Source organism: Octopus sinensis, linkage group LG1 (assembly GCF_006345805.1).
Source record: "Octopus sinensis linkage group LG1, ASM634580v1, whole genome shotgun sequence".
NCBI classification, from domain to species: Eukaryota; Metazoa; Mollusca; class Cephalopoda; order Octopoda; family Octopodidae; genus Octopus; species Octopus sinensis.
This window is the reverse complement of record NC_042997.1, coordinates 191,097,191-191,115,925: the sequence shown is the minus strand read 5'-3', so window position 1 is coordinate 191,115,925 and position 18,735 is coordinate 191,097,191. Positions and strand designations below refer to the sequence as shown.

General features: G+C 35.8%; 1 protein-coding gene across 1 annotated transcript in view; it reads right to left on the bottom strand.

Moving 5' to 3' along the window:
* Positions 1-930: 930 nt before the first annotated feature.
* Positions 931-18,735, bottom strand: part of LOC115230873 (folylpolyglutamate synthase, mitochondrial-like) — a 60,390-nt gene continuing 42,585 nt past the window's right edge. The window contains exons 10-13 of the mRNA XM_029801013.2: positions 16,270-16,319; positions 7,032-7,110; positions 3,180-3,231; positions 931-1,323 (exon numbers count right to left, since the gene is read on the bottom strand). Of these exons, the coding sequence (XP_029656873.1) occupies positions 1,034-1,323; positions 3,180-3,231; positions 7,032-7,110; positions 16,270-16,319 (471 nt within the window). The 3' untranslated portion in view covers positions 931-1,033. The remainder of the gene's footprint in view (positions 1,324-3,179; positions 3,232-7,031; positions 7,111-16,269; positions 16,320-18,735) is intronic.

Here is an 18,735-nt window from a genome sequence, read left to right as displayed (position 1 = left end):
AAAACTGCCCTTAACCCTTTCATTACCAACCCAGCTGAAACCGGCTCTGACTCTGGGTACAAATGTCCCGTTTTCCACCAAACTTTAGTCACAATTTATGTTCCTAAAACTAGCTTAATGATAACTAAGTTATTTTATTAAATTTTTTGTTATATTTAAAGTAATTGAAAGAAACAGAGCATCTCAAAACAAATACGGTAATGAAAGGGTTAAAGACAGTTCTTCAACATAGCTGCAGTTCAATGACTGAAATCAATAAAATAATGCAAAATCAATAAAATAATGCAAAAAAGTATGTAAATCAAGAAATAGTTATGCCATTGATTTTTATCTTTATTTCAGTATTCTAAAATGTTTTCAGTATTTTAAACGGTACAATGAACTTGGTAAATAAATAAATAAATAGCACAACATCACTCCTGTGTAAATTTGATAGTTCATGCATCTATGTAAAAAAATATTCTTTTCTACTCTAGGCACAAGGCGTGAAATTTTAGGGGAGGGGCCCGGTTGATTAGATCGATCCCAGTATGCAAATGGTACTTAATTTATTGACCCCGAAAGGATGAAAGGCAAAGTCAACCTTGGCGGAATTTGAACTCAGAATGTCAAGACAGATGAAATACCGCTAAGCATTTCGCCCAGTGTGCTAACGTTTCTGCCAGCTTGCCAAGTTCTATGTAATAAATATGATGTATTGGATTTGGCACGACCATTCTTTGTAATTTTGTGATTCCCATACAAAATGAATTTTTACATTGAATCTCAATATATTACCGGTACTTGTTTTTATCAACTTCAGAAAGATAAAAGGCAAAATATATATATTTGTGTGGTTAGATATCTGAGTCTTAAATAAATAAATACATAAATAAATAGATCAATAAATAAATAGATAGATAAATAAATAGATAAATATAGATAAATAAGTAGATCAATAAATAAATAAATACATAAATAAATAGATAAATAAATAAAAATAATCCTTAATGTTTTATGTTGCCCCATATTCAAGAACAACATCTGGGATTTCTTAATTTACCTTCTTCAAAGATTTCAGAACATCACCAACTAAATACAAACTTCCTGTTATTAAAATCTGTAAATGAGTTGCACCTTTCAAAGCAGATGTTACACGAGGATTTCCATTGTGAATGTTGGCCATATTTAACTGGCACCATTCCAGAGCATTACTGATGCATGAAAATCCTTTTACAGCATCGGAACTGGTAAATTTTGTCTTTGTTTCACTCGTCTCATTCTCAAACAAAGATATCCATGTCATCACGAGATCATTGTATTGGCCTGCATCGTCAGTTTGATCTGTTTATTAGAATACAAGGAAAAGTAGAGAATATTTTATTTTCATCAAGATTTTAAAAGTGTGTGTGTATGTGTGTGTCATTATTCAGTTTTATTTCAAGATTTCTTATTTCTTTACTACCCACAAGGGGCTAAACACAGAGAGGACAAACAAGGACAGACAAACGGATTAAGTCGATTATATCGACTTCAGTGCGTAACTGGTACTTATTTAATCGACCCCAAAAGGATGAAAGGCAAAGTCAACCTCGGTGGAATTTGAACTCAGAACGTAGCGGCAGACAAAATACCGCTAAGCATTTCACCCGGCACGCTAATGTTTCTGCCAGCTCGCCGCCTTAGTTTCAAGATTTATTGCCAATAGAGAAAGAACTGGTTTCTAGCCTAGATCCAGGTTTCCTTCATTGGAATTTCAAGATCAAGGTATTTTTGCATGTATGTGCTAATGTGTACAATATTTGGAGTCAGTGCATGTGCAAATTTGTCTGTTTTGCTTTATGTATGTCTTCTCATGTATATAATAATATCAAATAGAAATTGTTGTTGTGATACCCGTGCAAGTGGCACATAAAAAGCACCATCCGAACATGGCTGATGTCAGCGCCACCTTGACTGGCATCCATGCCAGTGGCATGTAAAAAGCACCAACTAATCATGGCCGTTGCCAGCCTCCTCTGGTCCCTGTGCTGGTGGCCCGTAAAAAGCACCCATTACATTCATGGAGTGGTTGGCGTTAGGAAGGGTATCCAGCTGTAGAAACACTGCCAGATCAGACTGGAGCCTGGTGCAGCCTCCTGGCTTCCGAGACCCCGGTCAAACCATCCAACCCATGCTAGCATGGAAAACATGTTAAATGATGACGATGATAGTGGTGGTGGTGGTGATGGTGATGATGATCTAGACCTGCTCATACATACATACATAGATGATAAACTTCTGGAAAGAAGATTTTCACAGTTCCAGTGATTGGTTGGGTCTGTAGTCTTTGAATCAGCTTTCTCCTTTCTGGTTTTGAGATGCCTAATTCCTCAAGATTAGTACTTAGGAAGTGTGTTACATATCCCAGTGCCCAATAATTAGAGGTAAAAACTTGAACTTATAATTGGGTAGAGTAACTGTAGATTTCTCAATAGCTCAGCATAGGTATTTTCTCTTTCGCTGATCTTTAGTTTTATATTAACATCCACTGGGCAGCTGATTTCCACAACTGTACACAGTTCTTCTTCCCTATCCCAAATCACTATGTCAGGTCTATTATGTTTACATTTTATTAAGGTTTTTACTGAGATATTCCACCAGTACTCTTTTTTATTGAGTGACTATTGCTACTACCATACTGTGGGTTCTTATTTCTTTGGCCTTTATGCATGCATGCATGCATGTATGTATGTACGTATGTATGTATGTATGTATGTATAGATGGATGTGTGTATGTATGTATGTATGTACATATGTATGTTTGTTCTCTCCTATTTTTAATTATTTGAAATCTTCCTGTAAGTAAAATTTCAAAGCTGGTTTCTAACAAAAAATATAAAACTCCATCACTGGAATGTAAATAAAAAAAAAAGAAAAAGAAAATTCACATTTTGGACTTGAGAAAAAGTTTTGCATACTTTTATTGTTCTGCTTATATCTTGCACTGTCCGCAAAAAAAAACAAAAACAAAGCAAAACAAACAGTTGATGAGATCACACACAAACGTACACACACACACACACACACACCACACACACACACACAATGGTACACACACACACACACACACATGCACACACACATACCTGCATCCACACATACACACACAATAATGATAGAGGTGTAATGTAATATGAAACACTTGCTATATCACATACCGTCAACATGAAGTCTGTTGGACACAAACATGGCCAAGTCAAAATGACATTTCTGGAAGATAAATAAAATGAATATTTTAAAGAATTGTTATTGTTGTTATTGTTGTTATCATTTACCTCAAGTTCAAGCAGTGTCATTCATTTCCAGTCTTCCATGAAAATATATCCAGTCATGGGTGAAATATTACCTTTGCTTTGGAACAAGAGTTGGTGACTGGAAGGGCATCTAATCTTAAAAAAATCTGCCACAACAAATTTCATGTGATCCATGCAAGCAGGGAAAAGTGGATGTTAAAATGATTAAGGTGATGAATACCACAACATCACAACTAACATCAACACCAGCATTGTTAGAGTATTGGGGCCGTTCAAGAATTTGGACCTGGAGATCTCCATTTCCAGCGACTTCGAGGGCCACCTCCCAGCGGTGTCGGGCGTCAACGAAGAGCCCTCGACTACAAGATGACCAAAATTTGTTTTTTTTTTCCCAAGGTCTGGGGTCTCCTGCCCCTAAGCCCTAGACCATCACCTAATCACCCTTAACTGTCTTGTTGCTTAACAACAACAAAAGAGTATTGGGAAAAATGACTTGCAGTATTTGTTCTGTGTCTTTGCATTTTGGGATCAAATCTCACTAAGGGTTTCCCTTTACCCTTCACCCTTTAATCTTTCAGGATTGATAAATAATATACCTGTCAGGTATGGGAGGTCAATTTAATTGACTAATTTTCTCTTCCAAGTTATAAGTCTTACACCTCTATAGGAAGCAATTATTACTGCTGTTACTACTACTACTACAATTGCCACTGCTATCACTGCTGCCACTGCCACCACCATCATCCCATCATAACCATTTTATTGGGTTGTCCGGAAAGTTCGTGCCGATTTTTAAAGGAAAGAAAAAGGTCAATAAATACTTGTCATTACATTTTTAATCAACTGAATATGAACCATTTTGTTGCGTCTCCATCTTTCCTTTAACTTCAAATTATCCTCTTCCCAGAATTGAGGTGGTTTCATGGCAAAGAATTCATCAAGGTATCTTTTTAAGTCATCCAAGGAATTGAAATCTTTACCATTAAGACTATTCTGCAGAGACCTGAATAAGTGGAAATCCGAAGGAGCAATATCTGGTGAATATGGAGGGTGGGGTAACACATCCCAGCCGAGCTGCAGCAATTTTTGTCTGGTTCCCAAAGCATCAAATGCTGAAAATGAACTTTCTTATCTTCCATTTTAAAGGGTTACAGAATTAACACAGGTTAACAGAATTAACACAGCTTAAACTGTGCTCTAAATGGAGGTGTAGTCAAAACCTATTTTATGGACTCAACCATGTTCTAAAATAAGTCGAAAAGTAAGCTACTATAAATCAGCATGAACTTTCTGGACAACCCAACACCATCAAAAGTTCTATTTGATCTGATCAACAGAACAACTTGCTCATGAAATTAACATGCAAATGGCTGAGCACTCCACAGACATGCATACTCTTAACATAATTTTCTCAGGGAGATTCAGCATGACACAGAGTGTGACAAGGCTGGCCCTTTGAAATACAGGTACAACTCATTTTTGCCAGGTGAGTGGACTGAAGCAATGTGAAATAAAGTGCCTTGCTGAAGGACACAAAGCATTGCTAGGAATTGAACTCACCACCCTAAAATCATGAGCTGAATACTCTCACCACTAAGCCACGTGCCTTCACTCCATCAACATTGCGATTACAACTAACACAAACAGTCCCATATCACCATCATTACGGCCATCATGCTCAGGATCAACATCACAATTACAACTAATACAAACAGCACCCCCCCCACACACACACACATACAGTCACTAGTTCCAACAAAAATTACTTATGCATGTAATCATTCTTCTTTCTGCGCCCTTTTCAAGCCTAGCCAGGCTCATGGGCTCGGTTTCCTGGTTTCTGTGGTGTATGTGTTCCCCCCAGCTGGACAGGAACGCCAGTCCATCGCAGCATTACTCAAGTAACAGGAAGAAAGAGTGAGAGAAAGTTGGGGCAAAAGAGCACAAAAGGGGTCACGACAACCCCCTGCCAGAGTCTCGTGGAGCTTTTAGGTGTTTTCACTCAATAAACACACACAATGCCTGGTTTGGGAATCGAAACTGCGATCCTCCGACCGTGAGTCCGCTTCCCTAACCACTAGGCCATTGCGCCTCCACATGTAATCATTAGATCTGCTAAAATTAGAAACTAAATCCCTCGTAAATTACACTCTTCTATCTTTAAAAACAAAAATGCAGGGAGAAAGAATGGAAAAATGCATATCTAGATATGCTTAGGGTGAATTAATGATGTGATGGTCTCTGTTAAATGAATGCATTTTGGCAAAACAGAACTGTTATATTGCTCCAATTTAATAATATAATAATAATAATAATGAAATTATTGTATACAGTGCTCAGGTGCACCACAAATTGTCAAAAGTGCGTATAAAGCATATGCAGTAATGTACAACTGTCTGGAAAGCGAACAGTGTATGAGTCAGATACATGCTTGCATGTGTATGGAAGGGAGAAAATCAGGTGTAGTGTTGGCGAATCTCAGGAAGCATGGAAGTTTTGAAGGATGCAGTGCTCTGACAACTAACAACTGATGCCGGCAGTTTGTTCCATGCTTCAACAACTCTTAGCATGAAAATATGTTTCCGAAAGTCATGGGAGCTATGCTATTTTCTGACTTTGTAAACATGTCTACGGGTGTTAGACAGGTGGAGTTTGAAAAGGTGCTCAGAGTCATTGTTTGTAAGATGGTTAATAATTTTATGGGTGTCTGCCAAGTCAGCCGCCAGACGTCGGAGTTTCAATGTATCCATTTAATTCTATGTTCTGACTAAGTATTGAACAAAGTTTAGTGACTGCTTTATTTCGTGTTTTCACCTCATGTCCTTTTAATGTGAACTTTTGACTGTCTTCTAATGTGCATACTGGTCTGTTTCGTAAGCTTTGCATGTGGAACTTTAGGCTCTACTTTTTTTTTTAATCAGCATGTATTTTTTTAGTATATATTGCATTGTATTTACTCACATATTGACTCCATTATTGGCTTGCATTCGAGTAATGTAATCCAAGTCAATAATTCTGTATTAAAACATAACAAGAACATCAAATAGGGAAGCATGACGGTCACTGAGTTCAATTCAAGTAAATTTATAGCTCACTTGTTAAGGTTTTTGTCCTGTTCATAAATTATGCAACACTATATTACGATCAATAATAATAATAATATGAATTATTTATAGATGTACATGATACATGTGATGATATCTCCCTCTCTTTTTCTCTATCTGTCTATCTGTCTATCTATCTTTGTGTGTATGTGGGTATATATATATATATACATACATAAACATATATACATAAATATATATATACTTACATATACATACATACATACATATACATACATACAGGGGGAAATATTATTTTTCTTGGAAAAAGGTGCTTGTTGATGACAGGAAGAAAATTTGCCTGAACAAATTCCGTTTGACCCATGGTAAAATGGACATTAAAACAATGATGGTGATGGTGATGATGATGATGATGACGATGACAATGACGACACATGAATCAATGAGGGAGTCTCTAAGCAATTACTTGGCTTGAAACACTGAAAAATCACAGATGAACACCAGCTTCATGAACCTGTACACTCATGGCATACATATGGTGAATCCCTTTGTGAGAGACAATTGGATAATTGACAACTGGATTAGCAATGTATCCAGTTTTCATATTATCACAGTAGTCTAAATGACAATAATTCCATACAGTCATCTTAAATTTTAACAATTTGTCTGCAGAAAAGAAATATTTTCTTACCTTTAATATTTCCATCATTGCTTTTGGTTTTCGTTTACCACTTACACTAAACAGTAATGCTTTTCTTATATTACTGTTCCTGTGAAGGAAAATAACATGAACAAACTCGTATATATATATATAATAATTATTTGAGGGAATATTATTCCTAACTTACAGGGAAAAATTATTCAATTTAGAAATAGTAAATCAAATTTCACAAAATATAATATATATATATATATATATATATAAAAATTAGAAAAATCCACCTTTTATAATTTCAAAATGAACAATTAAATTACACCATCTAGAAAATTACATATAATAGAAATATTAAAATTAAAATAACAATACTATACCGATGATTAAGTAAATTGCAAAATAATAATAAAAACGTATATATTTGGTAGAAAAACAACTCGTGTTTCATGGCTATATTAAAGAAATGATTATAGTAAAAAAAAATTTAATTTTAATATTTCGATTATATGTAATTTTCTAGAAGGTGTAATTTAATTGTTCATTTTGAATTGATAAAAGGTGGTTTTTTTTCTAATTTTTATAAATATATATATGTATGTATGTATAGATAAAACTTACTTGGAAAAGGATGTGTGATGTTCGATCATATAATAATATAAATAATATATAAATATATGCATATATACATACATATATGTACATACTTACATTTATATGTATATATACATTCATATATGGGTACAGGACATCAAAAAGACGTTGAACACAATGAGAAACGAAAACATAAAAACAAAAACATGGAAACGAAATTTTATTTAATTTGCTTTTCAGGAAGGACTGTTTCAAAGAAGTCACATCTTGTCCTTACCTTCGAAACATGGAGTAGACGAAACAGGGACAACTGAAGAAGGGGGATATTTCTTGTGTTGTATGTCTTGTACTCTGTTTTTACGTTGTTTGAAAAAAAGTTTGTTTCCATGTTTTTGTTCTTGTTTTTGTTTTTATGTTTTCGTTTCTCATTGTGTTCCACGTTTTTTTGATGTTCTGTACCCATATATGCATGTATATATACATATAGATGTAGGTATGTACATATATGTATGTATATATGCATATATTTATATATCATTTACATTATATATATATATATATATATATATATATATATATATATATATATATATATATATATATATATATCAAAGCTTCCAACGTCAACAAACACTGGTTAATCACAAAACATGGACAGAGAATCAAATCAAACCATGGAAAAACAAGAAATAATGATATGACTGAGAAATATACCAATTTCACCAAGGAAAGAATACATCAAGATAAATTAAGACACAAGGATATTTTCCTACTTTTCTTAACATGAAACCAATGGTAGCCTTATTTCACAAATAAAGAAATTATATCCACCAATGTGGTGTTGAGCACTCATATTCATCATTTGAAATTTATGTATATGGTGCGATATGAACATATAACGTGGTTTTATAGTCAGAGTTTCGACTGCTATTTCGGCATGTTGGTGTCTTTTAGACACCCTCATTTTTAATTGTTAAAAATTTTCTTACCTTTGTAAGGTATTTCTTTCATGCTGGCCACTTGATAATTTCGACACTTAAATATCGATATTATCCTCATATATAAATTTATATATATATATATACTACACTCACGGAGTAGTTGGCGTTAGGAAGGGCATCCAGCTGTAGGAACACTGCCAGATCAGACTGGAGCCTGGTGCAGCCTCCTGGTTTCCCAGACCCCAGTTGAACTGTCCAACCCATGCTAGTGTGGAAAACGGATGTTAAACGATGATGATGATGATGATATATATATATATATATATGCTTTCACTGCAATGGTTATTAGACTATTTTCTTTAGTTATTGAGCAGTGAACACTATAAGCTTTAAGCTTATAAAATATTAATATATATATATATATATATATTAATAAAAGGAATTCCAACCTTGTCTGATTTTCATGTTGTATTTACAATCTTATAATGGTATAATATAATATAATATAATATAATATAATAAAATAAAATAAAATAATAGAATGTTAAATGTTCAATCTGATTGAACTAGTACTTTCATGCATTAAATTCTGCAATCTTCAGGTTCATGTAGTAGTGGTGACAGTCATGCTTCACAATTTTTGACTGTAGCGAGATGATTAAATCTGTGCCTTAAATACAGCTGTGTAGGCTCCAGATTGCTAGGTTTTGCAAACTGTATTCTGACCAATCAGTGTATAGTATCACTCAATTACTTAAGCTGATTGGTTGGTTGAGCTGATTGGTTTAGGCGTCACGCTTTGTTGAACATGTCAAGAGTCCTGTATCTTAACCCTGGCTGAGGCAGCAATTGTTGGGCTACTTTTAGAAATGTTTTAAATAGCCTTTGTCAGAGATTTTTATATTTCAATTGTCATCATCATCATTGTCAGCACCTTAATTATTGTTGCTAGTGGTGGCAATAGAACTTTTAACCCTAAATAAGATAATTTTCCTGCTATCTAAGTATTATTATTATTGCTTATTTAGCTTGGGTTCGAATTTATCAATAAAATTATTTTCTCTGATTTTCCTCTCGATTTCACTTGGGCTGTGTAATTTGTAGAATGGAAATATTATATATATTTTCCGACTGCATGTTGCTAGGTGGTTACTCAAAGGTATCCCATGGACCTCTGGGTCTCTAATCTGTCTTAGTAAAAGACAGCCTAAAAACTTGAAAAAATTACTAACAAAGGCAAAATTTGACCTTAGCAACAAAGACCAAACATTCACTGTATCTAAATGCAATGATAGCCGATGTGGCACATGCCAATTCATACATACCAGCCAATATATAAACACAAAAACCGGGAAAATATTCACAAACGCGAATATGAACTGCAAAAGCAGAAATTTAATTTACTGCATCAAATGCCCAAATTGTGGAGAAATATATGTAGGTCAGACGGGAAATGCACTATCAGAACGCTCACGTGTACACCAACAACAGAGTAGAGACCCAGAGGTCTGTGAGATACCTTTGAGTAACCACCTAGCAACATGCGGTCGGAAAATATATATAATATTTCCATTCTACAAATTACACAGCCCAAGTGAAATCGAGAGGAAAATCAGAGAAAATAATTTTATTGATAAATTCGAACCCAAGCTAAATAAGCAATAATAATAATACTTAGATAGCAGGAAAATTATCTTATTTAGGGTTAAAAGTTCTATTGCCACCACTAGCAACAATAATTAAGGTGCTGACAATGATGATGATGACAATTGAAATATAAAAATATAAAAATCTCTGACAAAGGCTATTTAAAACATTTCTAAAAGTAGCCCAACAATTGCTGCCTTGGCCAGGATTAAGATACAGGACTCTTGACATGTTCAACAAAGCGTGACGCCTAAACCAATCAGCTCAACCAACCAATCAGCTTAAGTAATTGAGTGATACTATACACTGATTGGTCAGAATACAGTTTGCAAAACCTAGCAATCTGGAGCCTACACAGCTGTATTTAAGGCACAGATTTAATCATCTCGCTACAGTCAAAATTGTGAAGCATGACTGTCACCACTACTACATGAACCTGAAGATTGCAGAATTTAATGCATGAAAGTACTAGTTCAATCAGAATGAACATTTAACATTCTATTATTTTATTTTATTTTATTATATTATATTATATTATATTATATATATTATATTATACCATTATAAGATGTAAATAAAACGTAAAAATCAGACAAGGTTGGAATTCCTTTTATTAATATATTCTTCTATACACAATCACACACACCCGTATATATATCTATATATATATATATATATATATAATATATATATATATATATATATATATCTGTCCACAGACATTTAACACAAAATACAGTGAGCAATATTACATTTGAACTTGTAACCATCAGGAAAGGTGGATAAGGAATAGCACTATCAGTTCATATGATTCGACTTCAAATTCACTCTGAGCATATCGTCTGTCTTATGTTCTGAGTTCAAATTCCACCAAGGTCAACTTTGCCTTTCATTTTTTTTGGGGTCAACAAATTGACTGGCCCCAGTTGCATACTGGGGTCAATCTAATTGACTGGCCCCCTCTCCAAAAATTTCAAGCCTTGTGCTTAGAGTAGAAAAGAAAAGAATAAACTAGACCCTCGTCTTTCCTGTTTACATAAAGCTACCTGCTCCCTTAAATATTTTAAGAACATTAAATAACCTCTATAATAGGGCCTATCCTAGGACCAATCAAATTTAGTCCCTCTTATGGTGATCCAAAAGTAGATTGAACTGCTTAATTGTCTGAGTCCTTCTATTCTTGTTCTACTTTTCCATTATTTCCTAACCACTCTTACTATCTAACCCTATTAACATTACTTGTATAGTATGCAATATTGAAGGAACAAATCATTCCATTTTTGGCATATTCTTTAGTTTCTAATATTACGTTTCATCTAATGATTATGGTTTTTTGCAATGAAGTAATGTTCCCATTCTTCTATTTAAAAAAATGCATAAGAAACAGTCTGGTAATAACATAATTTTCCTGCTATCTAAGTATTATTATTATTGCTTATTTAGCTTGGGTTCGAATTTATCAATAAAATTATTTTCTCTGATTTTCCTCTCGATTTCACTTGGGCTGTGTAATTTGTAGAATGGAAATATTATATATATTTTCCGACTGCATGTTGCTAGGTGGTTACTCAAAGGTATCCCATGGACCTCTGGGTCTCTAATCTGTCTTAGTAAAAGACAGCCTAAAAACTTGAAAAAATTACTAACAAAGGCAAAATTTGACCTTAGCAACAAAGACCAAACATTCACTGTATCTAAATGCAATGATAGCCGATGTGGCACATGCCAATTCATACATACCAGCCAATATATAAACACAAAAACCGGGAAAATATTCACAAACTCGAATATGAACTGCAAAAGCAGAAATTTAATTTACTGCATCAAATGCCCAATTGTGGAGAAATATATGTAGGTCAGACGGGAAATGCACTATCAGAACGCTCACGTGTACACCAACAACAGAGTAGAGACCCAGAGGTCTGTGAGATACCTTTGAGTAACCACCTAGCAACATGCGGTCGGAAAATATATATAATATTTCCATTCTACAAATTACACAGCCCAAGTGAAATCGAAAGGAAAATCAGAGAAAATAATTTTATTGATAAATTCGAACCCAAGCTAAATAAGCAATAATAATAATACTTAGATAGCAGGAAAATTATCTTATTTAGGGTTAAAAGTTCTATTGCCACCACTAGCAACAATAATTAAGGTGCTGACAATGATGATGATGACAATTGAAATATAAAAATATAAAAATCTCTGACAAAGGCTATTTAAAACATTTCTAAAAGTAGCCCAACAATTGCTGCCTTGGCCAGGATTAAGATACAGGACTCTTGACATGTTCAACAAAGCGTGACGCCTAAACCAATCAGCTCAACCAACCAATCAGCTTAAGTAATTGAGTGATACTATACACTGATTGGTCAGAATACAGTTTGCAAAACCTAGCAATCTGGAGCCTACACAGCTGTATTTAAGGCACAGATTTAATCATCTCGCTACAGTCAAAAATTGTGAAGCATGACTGTCACCACTACTACATGAACCTGAAGATTGCAGAATTTAATGCATGAAAGTACTAGTTCAATCAGAATGAACATTTAACATTCTATTATTTTATTTTATTTTATTATATTATATTATATTATATTATATTATACCATTATAAGATTGTAAATAAAACGTAAAAATCAGACAAGGTTGGAATTCCTTTTATTAATATATTCTTCTATACACAATCACACACACCCGTATATATATCTATATATATATATATATATATATATATATATCTGTCCACAGACATTTAACACAAAATACAGTGAGCAATATTACATTTGAACTTGTAACCATCAGGAAAGGTGGATAAGGAATAGCACTATCAGTTCATATGATTCGACTTCAAATTCACTCTGAGCATATTGTTATGTTATTACCAGACTGTTTCTTATGCATTTTTTTAAATACAAGAATGGGAACATTACTTCATTGCAAAAAACCATAATCATTAGATGAAACGTAATATTAGAAACTAAAGAATATGCCAAAAATGGAATGATTTGTTCCTTCAATATTGCATACTATACAAGTAATGTTAATAGGGTTAGATAGTAAGAGTGGTTAGGAAATAATGGAAAAGTAGAACAAGAATAGAAGGACTCAGACAATTAAGCAGTTCAATCTACTTTTGGATCACCATAAGAGGGACTAAATTTGATTGGTCCTAGGATAGGCCCTATTATAGAGGTTATTTAATGTTCTTAAAATATTTAAGGGAGCAGGTAGCTTTATGTAAACAGGAAAGACGAGGGTCTAGTTTATTCTTTTCTTTTCTACTCTAAGCACAAGGCTTGAAATTTTTGGAGAGGGGGCCAGTCAATTAGATTGACCCCAGTATGCAACTGGTACTTAATTTGTTGACCCCAAAAAAAATGAAAGGCAAAGTTGACCTTGGTGGAATTTGAACTCAGAACATAAGACAGACGAAATACCACTAATCATTTCGCAATTAAGCAGATCACAGGAGAGGTAGTCACACATACAGTGACTGCATTTGAAGGATCTCTCTGCCAGTGCTACTGGTCTTTCCTTCCATTGAGTGTGCTTTTCTTTTCTTTGGTGGTGAGGGTGTTATTCAGGCACTCAACTATGAGCCCACTGCATCTTATTGTAGAAGCAGATGTAAATTAATAAAGTTTATAAGATAATAACTGTTTATTCCTTTGTCATCACATTTTCTTACTTGTATGCATGTATTTTTTGATTGTTTGTTGTAAGTGAGCTTCACCATTATACAAGAGGTGTCATTCTTTTCCAATCTTCCATGAAAACATGTCCAATCAGGGAGAAATACTCTTTTACTTGTTTCAGTCATTTGACTGTGGTCATGCTGGAGCACCGCCTTTAGTCGAGCAAATCAACCCCAGGACTTATTCTTTGTAAGCCTAGTACTTATTCTATTGGTCACTTTTGCCAAAACACTAAGTTATGGGGACATAAACACACCAGCATCAGTTGAGAGAGAGAGAGAGAGGTTATGAGAGGTAATGGTGTCAATAAGACCCAAAGGTGTCAGGTAATGCTGAGTAAGTGCTATGGATAGACCGTGGTTAAACTCCAGGTTTGGTGATTACGCAAATAAGGAGTTCAACGTAGGTCATATATCACCATGTGTATATATACCAAAAAATTTTTTCAGAATGAGATAAAAAAACCCAAAGCTGTGAAGAATTTAGAACATTTATAAACAGAAGGTCTTTTATACTCGAATATCACAACCATCTAATTATGTGATGGTTGTGATATTCGTGTATAAAAGACCTATTTATAAATGTTCTAGATTCTTCACAGCCTTGGTTTTTTATCTCATTCTGAAGAAAAAAATTACATATATATATAAATGTTCCTTGAGCCATCCCCACCTGGACAGGACGCCAGTCCCTCCCAGGATTACTCATTTTTGCCAGCTGAGTGAACTGGAGCAACGTGAAATGAAGTGTTTTGCTCAAGAACACAATGCGTCACCCGGTCCAGGAATCGAAACCACAACCTAACGATCATGAGTTCAACACCCTAACCACTAAGCCATGTGCCTCCATATATGTATGTATGTATATGACAGGCTTCTTTCAGTTTCCGTCTACTAAATCTACTCACAAGGCTTTGGTTGACCCAAGGCTATAGTAGAGGACATTTGCCTACATATTTAGATATCAGATCTTGTGAAAATACAACTTGTGACATATGTTATTATATCTAGAAGAGATTTAGATTTTAACCACATAAGTGATAAAAGAAGAGATAAGCACCAATCATTGTAAACACTTCTGGAGATTAGAATGTTTTTATACTAATCTGCCCGAGATTGTCCTTAGTTCTATGGTACAAACTTACTGTTTTAAAGTGACCTAAAAACCTTCAATCAAATTTTCTCGTTAAAATTTATTCCAAACAACAGCTTCATAATGACAAAGTCCATTGTTATCATCATCATCCTTTAACATCCGCTTTCCATGCAGCTGGTTAGGCAGAAGACTGCACCAGGCTCCAATGTCTGTTTTGGCAGGGTTTTTATGCCTTGATGCTATTCCTTACACCAACCACCTAACAGAGCGAACAGTGCTTTATATGTGGGACTAGCACAGGTGAGGTGGCACCAGCACAGGTGAATCTTCATTATTTTCGAAATTAAGTGAAACAAAGATAGTGTGTTTCAAAGAGAAATATGGATATTAAAGGGTTCTGCTGTGTTTTTTGGTAGGGGGAACCAACATATAATAATTAAAAAGAAAAGATGTGGTGTGCAAGAGAGACAACTGCGCTGGTATGGTCATGTGGCAAGAATGGATGTGGATAGCTGTGTGAAAAAGTGCCACAGCCTAGCAGTTGAGTGAACTTGTGAAAGAGGTAGACCCAGGAAGACCTGGGATGAGGTGGTGAAGCATGACCTTCGAACATTGGGCCTCACCAAGGCAATGACTAGTGACCAGGACCTTTGGAAATATGCTGTGCTTCAGAAGACTTGGCAAGCGCAAGTAAGACCATAACCTTGTGGCCTATGCCAGGGGTGTAACCAGCCCACTTATGCATACCTTTCCTTCATTGGACACTAAACTCTGCTTGCAAAGACCTGTTGAGGCAAGTGAAATCGAAATCAAATTCGATGACTGGCATCCGTGCTAGTGGAGTGCTAAGAGTACCATATGAGCAAGATCATTGCCAGAGCAACAAGCTGGCCTCCGTGCCAATGACATGTAAAGAGCACCATTCGAGCGTGATCGTTACCTGCGTCGCCTTACTGGTACTAGTGCTGGTGGCACATGAAAAAACATTTGAGCGAGGTCATTGCCAGTGCTGCTGGACTGCCTCCTGTGCAGGAGGCACATAAAAAGTACCATTTGAGTGACTGACCCTCATGCTGGTGGTACGTAAAAGCGCCCACTGCACTCTCGGGGTGGTTGGTATTAGGAAGGGCATCCAGCTGTAGAAACTCTGCCAGATCAGATTGGAGTCTGGTGCAGCCATCTGGTTCACCAAACCTCAGTCAAATCGTCCAACCCATGCTAGCATGGAAAGCGGACGTTAAACGATGATGATGATGATGATGATGATGAAAAGAATAGCATGCTGTAAAATGTACTTACTGATCTCTTGGCCATTGTTCAGATTTCTTCTTAAACCAGGAACAGCAACACTGATAAAAGATAGTATTGTTAGTTAGTAAGTATGTATGAATGAATGAGGGTATGACTTGCTAAGAGCATATTCAGGTATTGGGAGCTCATATATAAAATATAGAGTTGAAAAAGAAAAAAAAAACTCAGATCAATTGAAATTATTATCCGGGCAAATAGGAGACAAAAACGTCCCCGACGGAATGTTTAAAATCTAGGAATTTCAACCGTGTTTCGTGGTCTGCTACCACAACAGCTCCTTTGATGTAATCTCCAGGGATACAGGCATCCAGCAACAGGACCTCCGTAATGCTATGATGGACCGTGAAGTCTGGTGTAGCATGGTAAATTCCATTGTCTCGACCACGGTCGAACAATGATGATGATTATAGGGTCCAGTTAGTTCAAGACATCATCAGGAGGAACCACGTCCAGTTTCGGCCCCTACACCTCTACTGTTTTGACGTGGCGTCCCCCCACCTTTCGGAGGTGTCTTCAGCTCTGGTGTTGGGTGCATGTCTTCTTTCTTCTTCTTTCTTCTGTTCCCTGGCCTCTTCGATGTAGTGTCAATGAGTGTCAACGGGCGACTGACTGTCTTGTCAAATATTTCCCTTTAAATACCTGCTGCTAGGCTCCAGCAGGCAGCCCCAGCAAGTTGTCACGTGACACTGTCTCAACTTTAACCGACCAATGAAGGTGCGTAGTCTCAGCCCACGCATTCTCTAAATGATACCGTCATCTGTCAATCATCGAAGCTAATTCAGTTTCAGCTTGTCTCACCTAGTGATGTTGTTTTCCGCCGGCATGTTATGACAACAATCCTAATGAAATCAATAATTAAAAATTTTTGTAAAACAGAAAATGTCATGAAGAAAAGCACCAAGTACTGTCTGTAGATCGTTGGCATTAGAAAGGGATCCTTCAATTTATCCTTGTTGAATCATCCAACTTATGCCAAAATAGAAGACAAACGTTAAATCATGATGATAATGAAGTGTGGAAGGTGAATCTAGACTTCAAACCAACTGGTGAGACCAACTGATACACACATACACACACACACACACACCACACATATGTATGTGTGTACATGCATACATGTTTATATTTCAAAAATAATTGCCTGTTTTTATCTTTTACTTGTTTCACTCACTAGACCCATGCAAAAAAGGGACCCCTGCCTTAAAGGGTTTTAGTTGAACAATCATTGATCCCCAGTACTTATCTTTTTACAGACATCTGTTAAAATGTCTAATTGATGCACACTGTAGTTTATATCCTCCCTGATAAGATTGATGCATTGCTCCACATTATTCATCCTGTTGGACTTATTTTGAATGTATCCATCGAAACATATGTCGAAGATATGAAGATATAAATGATTTAATAACATCTTGAGCGTTTGTCTCCATTTTCAATTTTTCCTATGCTCACCAAAATACATCTTGCATCTCCCCAGAATTAACTCCCACACATTCCTATGTAGTCCCCACCACATCCTCCACATTTGAGAACATAGATTAAGTTTTTTGAAGCACAGGTGAAGCCATATTCTATGGTAAAAGTTTGGCCTGACTTAAATTTGTATGTTGAGTCCTCTAAGAGGAAGATGCAAGTTCCGCAGTTAGGGCGGTTACATTTTTTGACTTGTGGGGTTGTATTTTTGGTGGGTAATTTGGCACTGGTGAGTAATTTTTTTAGGGATTGTGGTTGTCTCTTGCTTTTAATAATCCTATGTGTTTCTAGTGCCTTTTTCATTCGTGGGTCCTTCATAAGGAGGGGTATGTTTTGGTGGATGATGTTGTATGCTTCCTGGTTTCTTGGATTGTGTGTTGATACGTAAGATAGAGTTTTAAGTGTGTCATGGTGTTTTCTTGTTTTCCGTAACTCTTGGATGTCTATCATTTTTGCACATTCTTTTCCATTTTTGATTAGACTGGCTGGGTAATTGTTAAGCGTTGCTCCATTTCTATTCTTATCATCATCATCATCATTTAGTGTCCGCTTTCCATGCTGGCATGGGTTGGACGGTTCAACTGGGGTCTGGGAAGCCAGAAGGCTGCATCAGGCCCAGTCTGATCTGGCAATGTTTCTACGGCTGGATGCCCTTCCTAACGCCAACCACTCCATGAATGTAGTGGGTGCTTTTTACGTGCCAGACGAGGCTGGCAAATGGCCACTATCGGATGGTGCTTTTTACGTGCCACCGGCACGGAAAGTTTTATCCAGACTAATAAAGCAGCATCCTTAGGTTCCCATTTCGTTGACAATTCTATTTTACACAAGCAATGAAACATTTCTCATTTCACCAAGTATAGATATTGTGTGCGTGTGGAACATAAACCAACTGCAAATCTCTGTAACCAAAGTGTCATGACAAAATACCATACCTATTAATTTCAGTTGGAACAATTCTAAGAGGACCCATGCACTATG